This window comes from Bos grunniens, chromosome 16, assembly GCF_055505025.1.
Source record: "Bos grunniens cultivar Pamir isolate PY7600 chromosome 16, Bosgru_T2T1.0, whole genome shotgun sequence".
NCBI classification, from domain to species: domain Eukaryota; kingdom Metazoa; phylum Chordata; class Mammalia; order Artiodactyla; family Bovidae; genus Bos; species Bos grunniens.
The window spans coordinates 81,435,256-81,452,524 of NC_141180.1; the positions used below are offsets into that span (position 1 = coordinate 81,435,256).

The 17,269-nt window shown below is 51.2% G+C and overlaps 1 protein-coding gene across 1 annotated transcript; it reads right to left on the bottom strand.

Annotated features, from left to right (window-relative positions):
* Positions 1–1,789: 1,789 nt before the first annotated feature.
* Positions 1,790–15,730, bottom strand: PRELP (proline and arginine rich end leucine rich repeat protein). Its single transcript, XM_086345779.1, has 3 exons — positions 15,591–15,730; positions 7,319–8,304; positions 1,790–4,380 (listed from the first exon to the last, which is right to left on the bottom strand). Exons 2-3 carry the CDS (start codon positions 8,286–8,288, stop codon positions 4,205–4,207), a joined length of 1,146 nt encoding a protein of 381 aa, XP_086201905.1. The 5' UTR covers positions 8,289–8,304; positions 15,591–15,730; the 3' UTR covers positions 1,790–4,204.
* Between the last annotated feature and the right edge of the window lie 1,539 nt (positions 15,731–17,269).

Consider the following 17,269-nt stretch of genomic DNA (forward strand, 5'->3'; position numbering starts at 1 on the left):
ACCATGGATTGCAGGGAGGGTCCATGGTGTGTGTGTGTGTGTGTGAGGGTCCACGGGGTGTGTGTGCGTGCGTGTGCGTGAGGGCCCGTGGGGGGTCTGTGTGTGAGAGAGAGGGTCCATGGTGTGTGTGTGTGTGTGTGTGTGTGTGTGTGTGAGGGTCCATGGTGTGTGTGTGAGGGTCCATGGTGTGTGTGTGTGTGAGGGCCCATGGTATGTGTGTGTGTGTGTGCGTGTCTGTGAGGGCCCATGGTGTGTGTGTGTGTGTGTGTGTGTGTGAGGGCCCATGGTATGTGTGTGTGTGTGTGCGTGTCTGTGAGGGCCCATGGTGTGTGTGTGTGTGTGTGTGTGTGTGTGTGAGGGCCCATGGTATGTGTGTGTGTGTGCGTGTCTATGAGGGCCCATGGTGTGTATGTGTGTGTGTGTGTGAGGGTCCATGGTGTGTGTGTGTGTCTGTGAGGGTCCTTGGTGTGTGTGTGTGTGTGTGAGGGCCCGTGGTATGTGTGTGTGTGATCTGTGTGGGAACCGTCTAACCGTCCTGCTGTTGTTCCAGGCAGCTCAGCCCTGGAGAGCCACTCTAATCCGAGCCTCGTTAGGAGGAGCAGGAGGCGTGATGATGGAGTGGAGGTGGCAGGCCCTGGGGACAGAGGTCTGGGGCAGGGTGACCCCATTGCCTCCCTGTTCATGGGCACAGAGAGAGAGAGAGGCAGAGGTGGAAGTGTCAGAAACTCCCCTGCTTTTTGGACAGCAGGGGTCTATTTCCTGCCGAGGGCTTGTAGCCACATAAATCCATGACTGCAAATCATTCTTCTTCTTCTCTCAGACACACACACACGGTAGACTCCATGTCTTCCGATCTTTTTCTCAAGCTGGTTCCCTTCTTTCCTGCTTATGTGCTTTTTCCTCCTCCCACCTGGCAAAATCTGATTCAAATCTTAAGATCCAGGGCAAATGATAGGAACCATTCTGGCTTCTCCCAGGCAGAAGGAGATACCCTCTCCACAGTGCTTTTTGTACCCAGCATTATTGCCCACACTTAAGACATGCAATTACTAATTCATGGATTTTCCCTTTATGAATTCCTCAAGGGCAAGGGGTATATATTACCAGTCCTTGAATTCTTAGCTGGAAACCTTGCATGTAGTTGATATACATTGAACACTTGTTGAATTGAACTGAGGCAGAAATTTAGGAGGCAAGGTAGAAGGAGTGGGACAGTATCTGGCAGCTTTTTATCCAAAAGGAGGTGGTGTAGTCCGGGAGGATTCTGAAACAAACCTTCCACCGGAAGAGAGATTCCAGGGCATCCTGATCTTGCCCCTCTGTGAATGTCTGCATGGCCTACAGACCATTCCAGATGCAGTGGTTGGCCCTTTGCTCACTGCGCTCGATATACCCCTGCCACATTGTTCTGTGCATCTTACACTGCCTGTCCTCAACTAGTCTGTAAGTTTTTTCTGGTTAGGAATGGAGTCTGGTTTGTGTCTTTCTGTATCTGTCTCAGTGCTGAGCATTTGGGAGACCCTCAACCATCTAGTAGTATCTGTGGGTTGAAAAGAACTTGGAGTTTGGGGCTTCGCATGTAGCTGCCAGATTTTTTTATCTGACTTTAGGAATGGGGGGAGTTCCCCAAGAAAAGGTTTTAGAATCATTTCCCTAGAGTTTCTTAGGAATAGGCTCCTATCTCTACCAGTCTTCTCAGAGGTAGTAAGGTTGGAGGCAGGGGGAGAGGGCGGCAAGATGAATTTAAGGTACTGTTCTCACCTGTTTACATTGTCAGTTTCAAGCAGGATATTTTTCATATCACTTTATTTTCTCTGCTGTGAAGCGTGATGGAATGTGAAAGTTGTTTCACAAAGTTGTCATGATCTTCAAGAAAGAATAGATGTAGGTACAGAGTACACACACACACCTACTTACACATCTGTATGTGCCTATGCCAACAGCACTGAGAGAATGAAGTTGTATATGGAGGAGGCGGCCTCCTTAATCCAGGGGGAACCAGCGCATTGTGTGTGGGGGTGGGGCGGGGCGTGGAACTATACGGCCAATTCAGTTTCCTCTGGTTTACAGCTGCAGGGAGCTATAGAGGAAGCCGGCATATTCTAGACAGGGCACTGGGATGATGGTGATTTTGTTGCTGCTGAAACAAAACAGTTCAGATTTGCAGGAGCAGGGGAATGACCCCTCCTCCCTGAGGAGTCCTAGGCGCTGTGCTCATTACCAGAGGGGCTGAGAGGGCAAGGTGGGAGTAAGATACACAAGGGGCGGTTATCCAAGCCGTAGCACCTCGGCTACAGTTTATCTTGACTTTAAGCAAGAGCTTTGGAAAAACCAGCTGCAGCTGCAAAGAATGAAGCAGTTGAATAGGAACATGGGGAGGAACTTGATGAAACAGGCCTATTTTCTGTAAATTAGCAAAAGAGAAAAATTAGAATAAAATGGAGATTTCTTGAAGTTAGGGAGCTAGCTTAATCCAATTTCTTAAACATCTCTGGAACTTTTCTCAACCTAACTTGAGAGTGGGCACTGTGTCCTACTCATTTCTAGGACACACCCCCCCTAGTCCCACCAATGTACACTTGGGGATTCTAGCGGGGGGCATCTCCACCCACTGGAGGGAGGAAAGGGGAGATGAAGTTCAGTCGGCTCTGGTGGACTCGGGCTTCTCTTAGAGGCCTTTCACACACTGCTCCCCTGGGCCAGATTGGGGGGCAGTGTGTGTGAAAACTTTGAGGGAAGGACAGTCCGTACAGAGAATAAATTATTGCAAAGGAAGGAGATAATATTTAGGACTCATGCTGCCTTAGAACATGGTCTAAAAGGTGAAGCTGCATAGGGAACATGAGCTCCAGAGGGTCCTTGGAGGGGTACTGTAGCCACCTCCTTGGTCTACCACCTGAAAGCAGAGAGCAGAAGGGACCCGCAAGGTGAGAGGGCAGAGGGGAACAAGCCATATCCTCGTCTGGGTTCCTGAAGCTTCCCTCTTGGGTTCACTCATATGGGAACCAGGTCCCCTATCTTGGTGCCTCGGGTATACCGAGTACCCTATAGACCCCAGAGGACAGAGACCACGCGTGTCGCCCACAGCTTTTCAAGTGGGAACTAGAGGCCAACTCCTGACCTTGGCAAATCACTCCAGAAAGATGATGACACAGGACCAGCTGTGGGCAGTATCAGCCACCAGATGTCACTGCTGTGCCTGGCTGAGAGGGGAGGCCGCTGCACAAGCAGAAGAGGGCTCTGGGAGATTTCCGGCTCCCCACCCCTTCTCTGAGCAGTTCCTCAGGAGCCGCTCCCCAGCAACGGAGAGGCAGAGAGCGCACGGCAGGGCAGGGCGGGGCTGCTGGCTCTGTACCCTCCCTGTGCTGCTCCTCAGGCATTGGGCCTCTTGTCCAGCCGCCAAGGGGCCATCCGCACCCACACGGGCCATCGTGGGTTCTGACTCCCAGCCTCTCGCACTGGCTGGTCCCTGGGTTTTTGTGCCACTCTCCTCCTGGAATGCTCCTCCCTGCTCTTACTGTTGGCACAGAGGCTCAGCCAGGAGGCTGTGTGCCGAGAAGGGCCCCTCTCACCTTATGAAGGAGCAGCAGGTCCCTGTGCCCATCTCTGAGCCTGCATCCTTCTTCAGCCGTTCCCTTGCATCTCCTTTCCAGAACCCAGGCTGGCAGAGGACAGGTGCCTGTCTGGTGCCTGTGAATGGGGCAGGGCAGCAGCAGTTTTGGAAGATGGGATCCTTGACCCAGGAGACCTGAGTTCCTCAGTCTGTTTGGGTCAGAGCTGCTCACAATAGAGGAGTTTCCAGCAGGACTTTCCAAACTTCACGTCTAGGCTGCCCCTGACCATGCTCTGCTTGCTTTGGCCAGGACGAGAACCAGATTTCCATCCATGGCCAGGGCTAACCCAGGAGTGATGAGGGAGGAAGAGAGTGGGATGTCTTTAGATATACACCTGTGCTTCTGGGACCAGAAGTTGGGGTGCACAGCAGGTGTCTTTGAACTGGGTGGACCAAATCAAGCCTTTGGAAATCTTGTTCTAGAAGCTGCAGGGGCAGCAGAGTATGTGGCTTGTCCCTGACTCAGGAAGGTGGGATAAGAAGGGCAGAGCTGGGAGCAAGAAAAGGAGACAGAGCAAACAAGCTGTGGGCACGGGCGCCTGGGCCTCCACGTTCAGCGCGGCCGGAGGAGCTCCAGGGGCACAGGAGGGCCTAGATGACCACAGACTGCAGCAGGCGGAAGCACATCATGAGGTCCAGCGGGATGGGCGGCTTCAGGTAGTTCCCATCCAGCCGCAGGTAGCGGAGGTGCGGCACGTGCTCCAGATCCGAGGAGAAGTCATGGAAGGCGACTATATTGTTGGGGCAAATTTGGGTCCCATTGATTTCTGCCGAGAAAGAAAGGGAGAAGTCAGCAGGAGAGGTGGGCAGGGGGTCAGGCCAGATAGGGCTAGAGGCCAAAACATGGAGGGAAAAGAGGGTGGACAAGGATAAGGACCCTAGAGATTTCTTCTCTGGAACTGGCTCACCAGTTCTCGGGAACATGCGACCATGAGTAATTGACCCTAACCTCCAGGCTGGTTTACCCGTTCATAAAATGAACTAAATTGGAACCGATCAACAATTGTTATTGCAAACTCACTCTAAAGACTCATGGAGGAAGTGAACTTTGAGCTGACCCTTCAAAGATAGGATTAACATGTAGAGACCTGGGGATGGTGTTCTGATGCTGTGACCTATTTGAATGATGTTGTGGAGGGCAAAAAGCTCTTGGCAGAGTTAGGAACCAGTAAATAGTACAACGTAATATACTAAGCAGAGTAAACTGGAGAGGCTCCAGTTGTGGCCACCAATTATAAGAGACTTTCAGATATTTCACTAAGGATGGGGTCTCTGATTTCTAGTCTGAGGAATGTCACTGAGCAGGACTGCTGTTATGAGAGGGACAGTGGGATTTATGAACTGGTGTCCCGGGGGGGCTAAATCTGGAAGGGCGCTATGATCAGGTTTATACTGTAGAAAGATGAATCTGGCTGCATGTGGAGAAACAGTGGAGGGAAGCAAGATCTGAAGCCCGCAGTGGATGGATTACCCCAGAGGTTCTCCTGTAAGCGGGATGTGAGGCTTGAGGGTGAGCAGAAGATGGCTAGGTTGACTGACCTAGGGATGACAGGAAGAGAAAGGGTGCCAGGATGTGATGGAGCCGTTGATTCTGGACTGATGACTGACTCTGGGGAAAGTGAGCTAGAAAGGGAAGAGATGGGCAAATGGAGGTGGGTTTTCAAATGGAAGCTGAGTTTCCATTTTCCCCTTCACCTTTTTGGTATGCCCTCTTCTAAATGAAGTTTTCTATCCTCCCAAGCCTTGCTTCTTTTATCTTCTGTGGGTGGTGGTTGGGTGCTCTTCATCTCCTTCCTCCTCTTCCTTCTCTCCGCTTTCTTCTCTCTTCAGCGTTGGAGCAGCAGAAAGAGCCCTGACGTAGATGAATTTTCTTCCTATGACCTGTTGTAGCTTTGGACTTTACCCCCCTGATGCGCTGTTCTGAAACTGTGAAATGGTGAGAGTGGGTGGAATCTTTCCGTCTTCAACCTCAGAAGGCTGGATCACCACCCCCTCTCACCACAGCCTGTTTTTATCCACAATCTGATAGAACATTGTCAACCATTTATTAATCAAGGTATCCTTTCTGTCTAGATTTTTGGCCGATACAGCCTCGTGGGAGTAATGTGTTCCATCAGTTTGCTACCTGCAGCGTACAATTAGACAGTTTTGCCTTTTCCTGAATTTCTTTCTTGCAAGATTTAAGAAGACTTCCCCTACCTTTGGGTAATTATCTCAGATGAGTGAATAAGCCTGTTCTATTATCCACTTGTTTCGAGATTACAGAAATTCAACAATCTCCCTCTCATCCTTTGGCTTGAAAGCTAAGGATTCCTAATATCATTTGGGGAGTGCTTCTCTTTCTCCTTGGTCTCCATTCCCACAGCTGCTGCATTCGTCTTGTGGATGTAGCCTGATTTTGTCCAGGGGCCAGAGAATATTCTCACATTTGTTTTTAAATTGTTCTGCTGATGCTCTACTCAGATCTGATGTTTTTGATTGGGCAAAACTGTCACTTCCAGTCTTTTTTCTCACCTACATTTTTTATCCAAAGCCCAGGACCCTGTAAATGTAGCTTAGGCAAATTCTACATTGAGTGTACTGACTTTTATGACCAAATCCTTCAGCCTTCCAGATAGATTCAGAAAAGCATCCACATACAGACATATTCTCCTGACTGCCATGTCTTTTCCAGTCGTATGCTTTTAGTGTGGGGCTTTCCTGGTGGCTCAATTGGTAAAAGAATTTGCCTGCGATGCAGGAGACCCAGGTTTGATCCCTTGGTGGGGAAGATCTCCTGGAGAAGGAAATGGCAACCCACTCCACCATTATTGCTGGAAAATCCCATGGACAGAGGAACCTGTCAGGCTACAGTCCACGGGGCCACAAAGAGTCGGACACGACTTAGCGACTAAACCACCAGCCACTCATAATATACACAGAACTGCCTCTCTGTATGTTTTTACAGACTCTTTAAAACCTAGGCTCAGGCTTGGGAAGAAGCCCATTTTCTCATGGCTGCAGTGGACAGATCCAGGACACTCCAGCTGCTGCTGCTGCTAAGTTGCTTCAGTTGTGTCCGACTCTGTGCGACCCCAAAGATGGCAGCCCATCAGGCTCCCCCATCCCTGGGATTCTCCAGGCAAGAACACTGGAGTGGGTTGCCATTTCTTTCTCCAATGCATGAAAGTAAAAGTGAAGTTGCTTAGTCATGTCTGACTCTTTGAGACCCCATGGACTGCAGCCTACCAGGCTCCTCCATCCGTGGGATTTTCCAGGCAAGAGTACTGGAGTGGGGTGCCATTGGCTTCTCCAGGACATTCCAGAGTCAGCATTTAAATGTCACCATTCTTTAGGAGAATGTCCAGGACTGTATTTCACGTCTCCCTTACCTACAGGTCTGGAGGGCAAAGGAGCAGGGGCTGGTGAGAAGGGCTGGAGGTAGAAAAGCTGTTACCCTCCAAGCATGGTATTCTGGGCACTTTATCAATACTAAACTAGTAAATCTTCATATATATTTTGTGCCATTTTACAAATGAGGAGACTTGCCAGAGAGGTCAGATATTCTTTGAAGGTCATGTGGGCTGCAAGTGGAAAGACCAAGGTTTGAAGACTGTGCCAGACTGGGTGCTTCTGCGTCCTCAGGCACAGGCCTGAGGCCCGCGCGGAAGCGCTGAGGAGGGAGAGCCAGCCGCCCGCCCGCGCCGCCCCAGTCCCCGCACTCACTCTCGATGCTGTTGTTGTTGAGGTACAGGTGCTCCAGCCTGCTGCTGATGGCGGGCACGCTGCTGATCCTGTTGTGCGACAGGTGCAGCACCAGCAGGTTGGAGATGTTGAACGAGTTCTTGGGGAGGCCCCGGTCCGAGAGCTGGTTGTAGTTGAGGCGGATGAAGGCCAGGTTGGGGAAGCCCTTGAAGTACCCACTGGGGATGGCCTCGATTCTGTTGCTGTCCAGGTAGAGCTGGTGGATGGCGGAGGGCACCTTAGGGGGCATCTTCCTCAAGGTGTTGTGGGCCAGGTTGAGCTGCATGAGGTTCTTGAGGCCCTGAAAGGTGTCAGGCTTGAAGACGCCGTCACTCAGCTTGTTGTGCTGCAGGTCCAGCAGCAGCAGGTTCTCCAGCTTGCTGAAGACCCCGGGCGGGATCCTGGAGATCTGGTTCTGGCTTAGCCTCAGCTGCTCCAAGTTCCGGGGCAGGGCTGCGGGCACCTCTTCGAGCTGGTTCTTCTCCATGTAGAGGAACACCAGGCTGGGGAGTTTCTCCAGCACCCTCTGGTCCACCTTTCGAATCCGGTTGTTGTCCAGGTTGATCCACCTCAGGCCCGTGGCGTTCTTGAAGGACTCCACCGGGAGCTCAGTGATGAAGTTGTTCTGGAGATAGAGGTAATGGATGCGGGACGGGATGACAGGGACCTTTCGGAGGTTGCGGCTGTCACAGTAGAGGGCGGACGGGAAGTCAGGGGGGCAGTAGCACTCCCGGGGACAGTCAGGAAAGACCGACGGGGGGCCTGGGGGCAGTGGGGGAGGCAGGTCTGTAGGCTCCGTTGGCTCATCGGGCTGTGGGAAGCTGGGTGTGGGTCTGAGCCTGGGTCTGGGCCGAGGCCTCGGTCTGGGCCTCGGTCGTCTTGTTGGCTGGCCTTGGGCCGCTGTGGCCAAGATGAGGAGAAGTGTGAGGAGCCAGCAGAGGGATGACCTCATGATCCAGGCGACACACCTGTGGGGAGGAACGCGGGAGGTCATCAGCCTGCTGGGCCTCAGTAAAAAGAACACGTGTCTTTGCAGCTGGAGTTGGCCGGGATGGGCTTGGGGGGAGCTGTGGCAGGGACCTGTGGAAGCATCTCCTTGCTTGCCTGTATCCAGCAGCAAGGGTTTGAGTGTCTGGCTCCCTTTCCCAGAGGCCCAGGTGCTGATGTGCTAGAGTGTCAGCTGTCTTGGCAGAATGCATTCTGGGCTGTGAATCAGGAGTCCCAGGGTTTCCTGGAGAATACCCTTAACCACTCTAGTCCTCAGTCTCCTGGTTTGCAGCATGAGAAAATAATCTCTCCCCTTATAGGAGGGATGTTAGGATATGTGAGCCATAGAGTCCTGGGGTATTACATCTGGAAGGGTCCTTACTGGTTCCATAACTCAGTGGTTTCCAAACTGTGCCCCATTTCTGTGGAGTCCTCCTGAGGGAGGGATACCAAGGGGATGGCCCTGGGGGACCCCCCAACTCACCCCTGTCCAACATGAGGAGCTCTGTGGTTTTAAAATCTGTTACACAAATTAAGGGTTAGCTGAAGCATGCATTTGAAAAAAAAAGTAGCATTGCTTAAAGTGTTTTGAAATTCACAAAGTCCAGATTCAACTATTTATAAAAATTGAGCACTGGAGGGGAGTACTAGCTTGTCAAGGCCAGGAAGCTATATAACAGCAGACCCAGGACAAAGACCCACGTCTCCGTGGGCTCAGCAAACTCTTGGGAAGGAAGTGCTGCGGTCCCCTTGCATTTGCCCCCGCTCACCCCTCCTCCCCAGGGCTCAGCTCAGAGAACAATGGTCTTTGCCAGCAGGACACACACCAAGAATTTCTCCCCAGATGTGGAGGCTCCCGGGGAAAAAAACAAGGAAGCAACTGAAAGCTGTGGGGAATACAACAAACTAGTGAATATAACAAAAAAAAAAGAAGCAGATTCATAGGTATAGAGAACCAGTGGTTACTAGTGGAGAGGGGCAATATAAGGATAGGGGATTAAGAGATATAGACTATTAAGTATAAACTAATCTAGGATATATTGTACAACACAGGAGATATAGCCAATATTTTATGATAACTATAAATGGAGTGTAACCTTTAAATATTGTAAACCACTGTGTTGTACACCTGTAACTTAGATAATATTGTACATCAACTATGTTTCAATTTTTTAAAAAGCTGCAGGGAAACCACTTTCATTTCTTCTGATCTGGTATTGCTGCTTCCCATATGCATTGGAGTTGATGATATCGGGGTGGGATATAGAGGAGAACTTCCCGCCTGCCTCAGAGACATAGTGGAATATGTTGCTGAAGGATGCTCTGGGGTTGACCTTCCCATTGATTCTGATGATGCTGCAGATAGGGCCATGTGGTTTGAGTCAAATTAAGCTGAGGAAACTGTGGTAGACCCAAGGCTGCAGACAAAAACTGGCATCTCTCTCAGACTCCCTGCCCTAGCTTGTCGGGTTACCTGTCCTTTCCCCTCCCAAGGTCCCTGTGACAGCCCCTCTGGTCTGCTCCGGGATCTCTGTCTCCACGTTGCTTCCAATGGCCCTCTTTGCTGCTTCTTCACAATTTGCGGTGGTCTGCCCCTCCCCTTCCTAGGGCCTGGGACACTTTGGAGATGCAGGTTTCTTGGAGTTCTTAGAGAGGGGGCTGGAGTGTATCCTCAGCTGCATCTGGACCCTGTGATCACTGCCTCTGCGCCAGGCTTCCCCCGCTTTCTTTGGAGCCCACATCAGCTAGGTTCTTCCCTTGTGTGACCCAGTACTGGCTTCCTGCTAGCTTTGTTCAAAGCTAGCTCAGTAGAAGCCCCTCACCAGATGTTTAGCCTGAGTCTGTTACTTGGAAGGAGCTGAGTGTGACAAGAAACATGGACAAGGGCAGGGCTCACCCTGGAGGGGTGAGGGAGTCTACCTACACCTGTTGCACACCTGCCCTGGACACCCAGCCCACACACGCTCGCACAGACACTCCTCTCCCTGTGCCACACACATGAGCAAATGCACGCCCCTCCTTGGTGTGCGTGCGTGGGTCCTCACGGAGTATAGAGTGTGGAAAGGAAGGAGCAGAATGGAGACAGCGCGGAGGGAAGGGAGAGGAGGCTGCCCTGCAGCTTCTGCTCCTTCTCCTTCCTCTAAGGTGGTCTCTTCTCAGGCAGACCTCTCCAAGGGGGCCCAGGGGGCCATTTCCCCTGGCCTCCTATCACAAAGGACGCTGCAGTTAGATTCTTGGCTTTATCTCCAGTTGTGCATGTAACAATCTTGGGGATACACCAAAAAGACTGAGGTGAAAAGACATTCATTGTAAGACTAAACTTGAGTCTTGTTGCCAGACCCCACACTGCTTGTAATTGGTGAACTATCAATGAAAATGTTACAAGTTCTGTCATTTTCTTGAAATAGCACAACAGTATTGCACAGAGATTTTAAACGGGGTTAAAGCATTATATTCGTGTGCTAAAACCTAACATTTTTAAAAGCCCCAGTTTTTGTGACCTTAAATTTTTTTGCTTTGGCACTTTTTACTTCCTGACCAGCTGGGAGCCTGACAATAAGCAAGAGGTCTCTTGTGCAGTGAGAAGCCCTGGGAAGGCTTTCCAGCCTGGCGGAGCCCCCTCCCCTTCACTGCCTTGGTCAACAGGAGCATTTACCCTGGGCCCTGAGTGGGCAAGTCACGCCTGTGCGGAGCGGCAGCTGGCCCTGGCACGAAGCGCTTCCCGGTGACGTGGGGCCCGGGCAGCACTTGGCTCAGGCGAGTCAGAGCCGCGGGTCAGTCTCAGCTCCACCCGACGGGCGTGCCTCCCACCCCTGCCATCGCTGTGAACACCGGCCGCCCTTGCCGCCACCTCCTGTGCCAGACCCTTCGGCAACTTCCCTTATCTCCCCACCGGCGCTCTGACCCGTCTACACTCCAGACCTCTGGGGGCTGGCCATGCTCCTTTCAGAGCTGAGAAGGTTCTCAAGGACAAGCTCCTGGGCCTGTTCCTTGGAGAAACTAGGTCTGTTGAATTAGCTAGGTCTGCTCTTAGCCCTGGGGCTGAACCATTCTGTGTGTGTGTGCGCACACTCCTCCCTTGAGGAAGCAGTGCTCATTTCTAAGGCTTTTCTCATGGGACAGTGCTCCTTCCTGATGGAGTCTGGGCTGTCCACACACTCTAAGTCTCCAAACCAGAATTTGGGACAGACGAGAAGTCCCTGCACTCCACAGGGAGCCATAGTCTCTCCCACAAAGCCCTAAGTCACACCTTCGTATGTTCCTGTCTTCCAGAACCTTCTGTCCAGTCATAAGTTCCCTTAGTTGGGATTGTAAGTGTATGTGATTTTTAAATTTCTTATGCCTTCACAAGCACACCTCCCCACTTTCTGCTGGGCTGAGCTCACTGCTTGATCAATAAATGCATCTGGACCGCCTGTAACCACTGACCTCCTGTAATCCCATTCACCAACACCTGTTCTCAGAAAGCTGCTCATTTGTGAGAGGAAAGCAAGTGCTTTGACCAACCCAAAATTCACTCTCCCATTTGAGATTTTCTAAGAGAGTTTTAAATTCAAATTTCAATCTCAAGTATTAGAGACTTAGGCTTGAATCCTGGCTCTGACCCACCTCCTCAGGTCCAGGGTCCTCAACTGTGTGAGGATCAAATGGGATCATCCACATGAAGACATGTCATAGAGCATAAAATCTCTGCAAATGGCAGGGGTTTCATTTATTCATTTATTTGTTTGCAAAAGAACATATTCTCTCAAGAGACTCTGATTTTTAAAGTGAGATAGTCCTATCCCTGTTTAGCTCATAAATTCATTCATTTAAGGTTCATACTCCCAGGACTCTTGCAACGTTTAGCCTCAGGGCAGGGTTGGGTTGAGGCCCACAAGGGTTTACCAAATCATAGGGTAATTGGCTTTGTATGGAGAGAGCCTGGGATTGGGGTTGAGCTGAGAGTGAGGTTGGGTGTGTCTCCTTGGGTTAAAGAAAGATGACTCCACACTACTTCCTGGTGTTCTTGTCAGATTTCACATCCAGCTCATGACCCCTGGGACCTCCATGGCTTAACCCAGCCAGTGACCCTGACGTTGGAGTGGGGCTGCCCCTGCCAGGGCCGTGCCCATGGATGTTGGGATGACCCTCTTTTTTGGTTTCCTTCTTGCTGTCCTAAACTCAGACTTCTGAAAGCCATTGTATTCTCTGTGTCTTCCTGAAGCCCACAGGGGAGTTGGAAGCCGGGAGAATCAGGTCGTCTCTGCCCAGCTGTTAACAGAGGAGTGAGGCAGGCCCACCGCAGCTGCCTTAGACTCTTCCAAGGTCTCCAAGTAGGCGTTGTGGGGTTCTGAGGTAAGGAAAGGGCTAACGTGGAGGCATGGTGAATTCAGCAAGTCACCGACTCACTGTCCCTTTCTTGGGGAGTGAAATCAGAATAGGAGTAAGGCTGACTGGGGCAAAGGTGAAGAGAGCATCATGGTGCAAACTAGACGGAGGGTGTGGGGTCCCCGCCCAGCCACCACTGCCTGTAGTGACGCGACCCTGTCCTCAGCCTCACTTCCCTTACCTGCAAAACACAGATAAAGAAATCTTCCCTGTCCCTCTGTTCCTCATCGGGTTATTTTCAGAAGTAAACGTGACAAGTGACTTTAAAATGTGCTACAGATCAAAAAGAGCTAAAAATAAATCTAACACTCTAATGGAGAAACCATCTGTCTCCCCAGTGTCTACCGCAAGGCAACATGTAAACACAATCTTTTTTGGCCTCAGGCCACTAGTCCAGAAGAGCAAATTTTCCATTCTAAAGGCAAGGGGAACAATTTAGGGTGAGATGGCTCTTGTCCTCTCATTACGGCTCCTCACTAAGTCCTTCTCTCTGCCTCAATCCCCTAGCTTTTCCACCCCCTGAAGAAAGCCTACAGGAATCTATCTGATGTATTGAGTGCTTATAGATGTGGGTCTCAACCCTGCAACTCCTCAGCTGTTTAGCTGGGTACTCTTGGGAAATCTCTTGCCTCTACTAAGCTTCAGTTTCCTCATCTGTAAAATGGGCATACTAATACATTTTTATCAGATTATTTTGAAGGTTAAGTGAGTAAATGTGCAAAAAAGCAAGTGCTCGGTGAATGTTAAGCTACTACTGACATTATTTCAAAGTAATGGGGTCTCTTTCTCTTAGCTTGGCCAGAGGACAGCCGTTCCCTCCACTGAATGCCGATCCTTGCAGATGGTTACTTGGATTTCTACCAACTCTCCTACACAGAGCAAGCTCCTCCCCTTTCAGGCCTGTGAAACCACATTTAGGTCTCAGAATCAAATAATTAGAGAAGCCATAGATGCCCCCAGCCATTTGGGGAATGTTCGCTCTGTCCCTCCCCCTCACTAACACCCGCTCCCATCCCTGAGCCTTTCTGCAGCAGCTGCGGGAGTGCTGACCAGGAACACCGCAGCCTGCTGACCTCAGCTGGCTGTGGAGTCCACCGTGACTCGGGACTTCCCCTCCCAACCTTGGGTACCTTTCCCTTCCAGCTTCCCCCAGAGGCCCAAGAGGTGGGGCTGCCCCCGGGGAGGTGAAGGGGCAGTGCAGACCCTGCGGTTAGGCCCATCCTCTGTGCAGGCCCGCCAGAGCAGGCAGCTACTGGGCAGGAGCAGGGAATCTAACAGGGGTGGGGAGGAGCCCTGCACAGTGCCCCTGGGGGCCCAGGCAGGCGGATTAGCAGGTAGGAGGAAGCCTAAGCTCTTTGGAGCTACCTTGGGGGAAATTGCTTTCTGGAATGTTCCTTCATTACACAGCTGCCAGTGCTTATAAGGAGACGAGAAGCGGAGAGCTCACAGAAGGTCTTCCGTTCCTTCAGGCGCTTGCTTCTACTCTGCAAAAGAGGGTGGCCCACTAGAGACACTTGGAAGCTGCTCCATCAGACAGTCCTTGTCCGGGAAGCCACACAGCCTGTCTGCCCAGCTAACGCTGCCAGAATCCTGGGCTGTTCAGTCCTACACATGTCTCCCTCAGGCCTCTGGTTCAGACTCTCAAACCCTTGCTGCCTCTCACATCCTGAAACAACAGCAGCTTCTTGGGTCTTGATCCCGTGGGTCTAGAGCAAAGGGTCCGGTTGTCTGTATTTCTAGTGAGCACCTCTCACCCTCCCCTGCACCCAGGTCTCCAGGTACTTGGAGACCCTCTCCTAGGCCATGCCCTTCTGGCCTTGGGATAACACTCTGCATAATCGAAGAGGAATGAGCTGGGGAAATGGAGAGGGTCCACCCTATTTAAAAAATTCCGTTTCCCACTTCAGTTTTCCCCTCCCTTGACTGATTAAGGAACTGCGTCTTTTTTCCTCTCCCATAGGGAGCCCTTGCCAATGTGGGATTATGTTGAAGTGGCTTTAAAGAGAATTCTTTTCTGGCTGCCTGCCGAAAACAGAAATGAATACCCCCAGTGCTGGGAAATAGTACCTCTAAGGCTTCAGAGTAGGGTTGCTTTCTTCTCTCTCTTTCCAAAAGAAAAGTGGTTTGAACTAGTGAGGCAGAGAAAGTCAGAGCTATTGGGAATACACTGTGCAGGTTGGAAAGCTGCTTTTTTCTCTCTCCCACCCAATTAAATTCTAAAGAACGAAGAAACCTCTCCAGCCCCTGCTGCTGTTCATCCTGTTCCTGCTCTGCCTGCACTCGGGGCACATGATTTCTTTGGCTCTGCCACCTCGGTGGGAAGACGCACTTGCTCTTTTCTCCTCGGTGCAGTGCGCGCGTGCCTGTGTGCGTTCCTGCCAGGGTCTTGTCACTGTGTGCTCTGCTCTGCGTGTCAAATGCCGTCAGAACGGAGGTGAATGGACAGGATGCTTTCACACTGTGTGTGTATTCGTGTGTGTGCATGCGAAGTGAAAGTGCAGCATCTGTGTGGCACATGTGTGTGCCTGGGACAGTGTGTGACAAAGCATCAAAGATTCAGCAAAACGGGTTGTAGAGTTTCCATGGGAACCCGATCTGTAGAAATGCTGCGTGCAGCATAGCTGTGCTACAGTACACATCTGTACCAAGAAAGTTTAACTTTTGCAACAAGCCAATACATGGGTGCAGAATGATGAAGAGAAGGAAGAGGGTGGAGACGAAATGAGGATGACTGATCTGAGCTCCTCTGAAAGGAGAAAAATCCGGTAGAAGACAGGAAGGAGGGGTGGGAGGAAGGAAGGAAGGCGAGGACAGAGCCTAGAGCAGTAGCCTGGCGTGGATGGGGTGGGAAGGGGCTGGCTGGAGGCCGGAGCCTTCCTCCTCCAGACGGGCTTACCTGAACCACCTGCCTCTCCTCTCAGCTCGGGTTTGTCTCCGGCGAGGCGAGACTGCCTCCCCCCACCCTCAGTGGAGCTGTGGCAGCAGAGAGCCAGCCAGAAGTTCTGGTCTCCCAGTGGTGTGTGCGTGCTTGTGTTTGCCTGACTCTTCCTCCACCAGATCCTATTGGGGTAGGGAGGTTAGTTTAGGGGAGGGCCAGGCCGATTGTAAGTAGGGAGGGGAGGAGGAAGGGAGGAAGGGAGGGAGGAGGGAAGAGAGGGAGGGAGCTTGGGAGTAGAGGAATGACAACAATAAAGTCTTTATTTGGCAGCCAAAATCCCAAAGACTCCATCCACACACCATGCCCACTAACGGACCCGTTTTTAATAACATTTCCTTCTGCTGCTGCTGCTTCTGGGAGGGGGGTTGTTTGACCCATGTTTGGAAAACAGGCCAAATTAACAGAAGAAAAGGAATGAAAGCAACCTCTGTGCAGGCGAGAACTGGATGGCTGGGTCCAGCACCAGAGTCTTGCATTTCTCCTCCCGACAAATTGCCTTGCTTCTGATGCCCCTCACTCCTCTGCTTTTGAATTCCCAAATGTGGGGGTGGGGATGTGTTTTCTGAGCAGTGATGGTCCTTCCCTGGGTCACCTTCCCTAGGAGGTTGCTAGGGGGAAGGAGTCCTGCTCTGTGTGAGCTGGCATGGGAGATAGCCGTGGTTTGGCTGCCAGGTGCTCTGAGAACCGGAGAGGGAAAAGTCAGGCCTGGGACTGCACTGCAGAGTAAGGCAGAATAAAGATTTTATGTGAGACTTAAAGTCACTGTTCGTGTGGATAATGCCAGTGCCTTCTTTCAGCTTCTCCATGTATGTCACACTCAGGAGAGATTTGGGTGCTGTATGGTCATCAAACAGAGTAAATGGGGAAACCCAAATGTTCCCTGTCCATGTCTTCCCAGGAGACGCATTCAGGTAAGATCTTCACCTCTCCTGATTTTTCTCAATTAAAAAACTGCAGCACACTTGCAGTTAAGTGTTAAGTAGCAACCCATCAAAACTTTCTGCCACCTCAGTTGATGACTAAGAAAACTTACTTATATTTACATTTTCTATCATCAAGTCCATGGAGAACAGCTTCATTGGAAGCATTGACAGGGAGAGCATTTTGTGATTCACTGACTTCATACAGCTAGACCCTTAGCCAGTTCCAAAAAGAGGTAGCTCCTCCAGAAAGGGGCTTCCCTGGTGGCTCAGATGGTAAAGAATCCACCTGCAATGTGGGAGACCCAAGTTTGATCCCTGGGTCAGGAATATCCCCTGGAGAAGGGAATGGCTGGCTACCCACTCCAGTATTCTTGCCTGGAGAATTCCATGGACACTTGCACTTTTCCTCCAGAAAGAGCTTCCCTTTCTTGAATCTCGGGGACACCAATTGGTGTAGCTTGACCCAAGGGGAGGTATTTATCTTTTCTTGGCGTATCAAGGACAGTATGAAGTGACTGCTGGGGAGAATGGCAGGAAGTCAAGATACCGGGGTTGCTGCTGCTGCTGCACACTCCTAGGAAGTGTGCTCAGGGGGACAGAACGCGGGGGCAGGAAAGTACAGGAAGGGCGAGGCGGGAGGGAGGGGGCTCCCTGATGTGGTAGATCACAGATACATTTCCAGAGTCAGGACCTGCTCACACTTCCCACCCAGGC

Bases quoted from the DNA above. Each gene is read 5' to 3' on its own strand.
- PRELP (XM_086345779.1), bottom strand. From the start codon at position 8,288: ATGAGGTCATCCCTCTGCTGGCTCCTCACACTTCTCCTCATCTTGGCC. The intron at 4,381-7,318 runs GTGAGTGCGGGG...CTTTCTCGGCAG, and splicing joins CAACAACAACAGCATCGAGA to AAATCAATGGGACCCAAATT.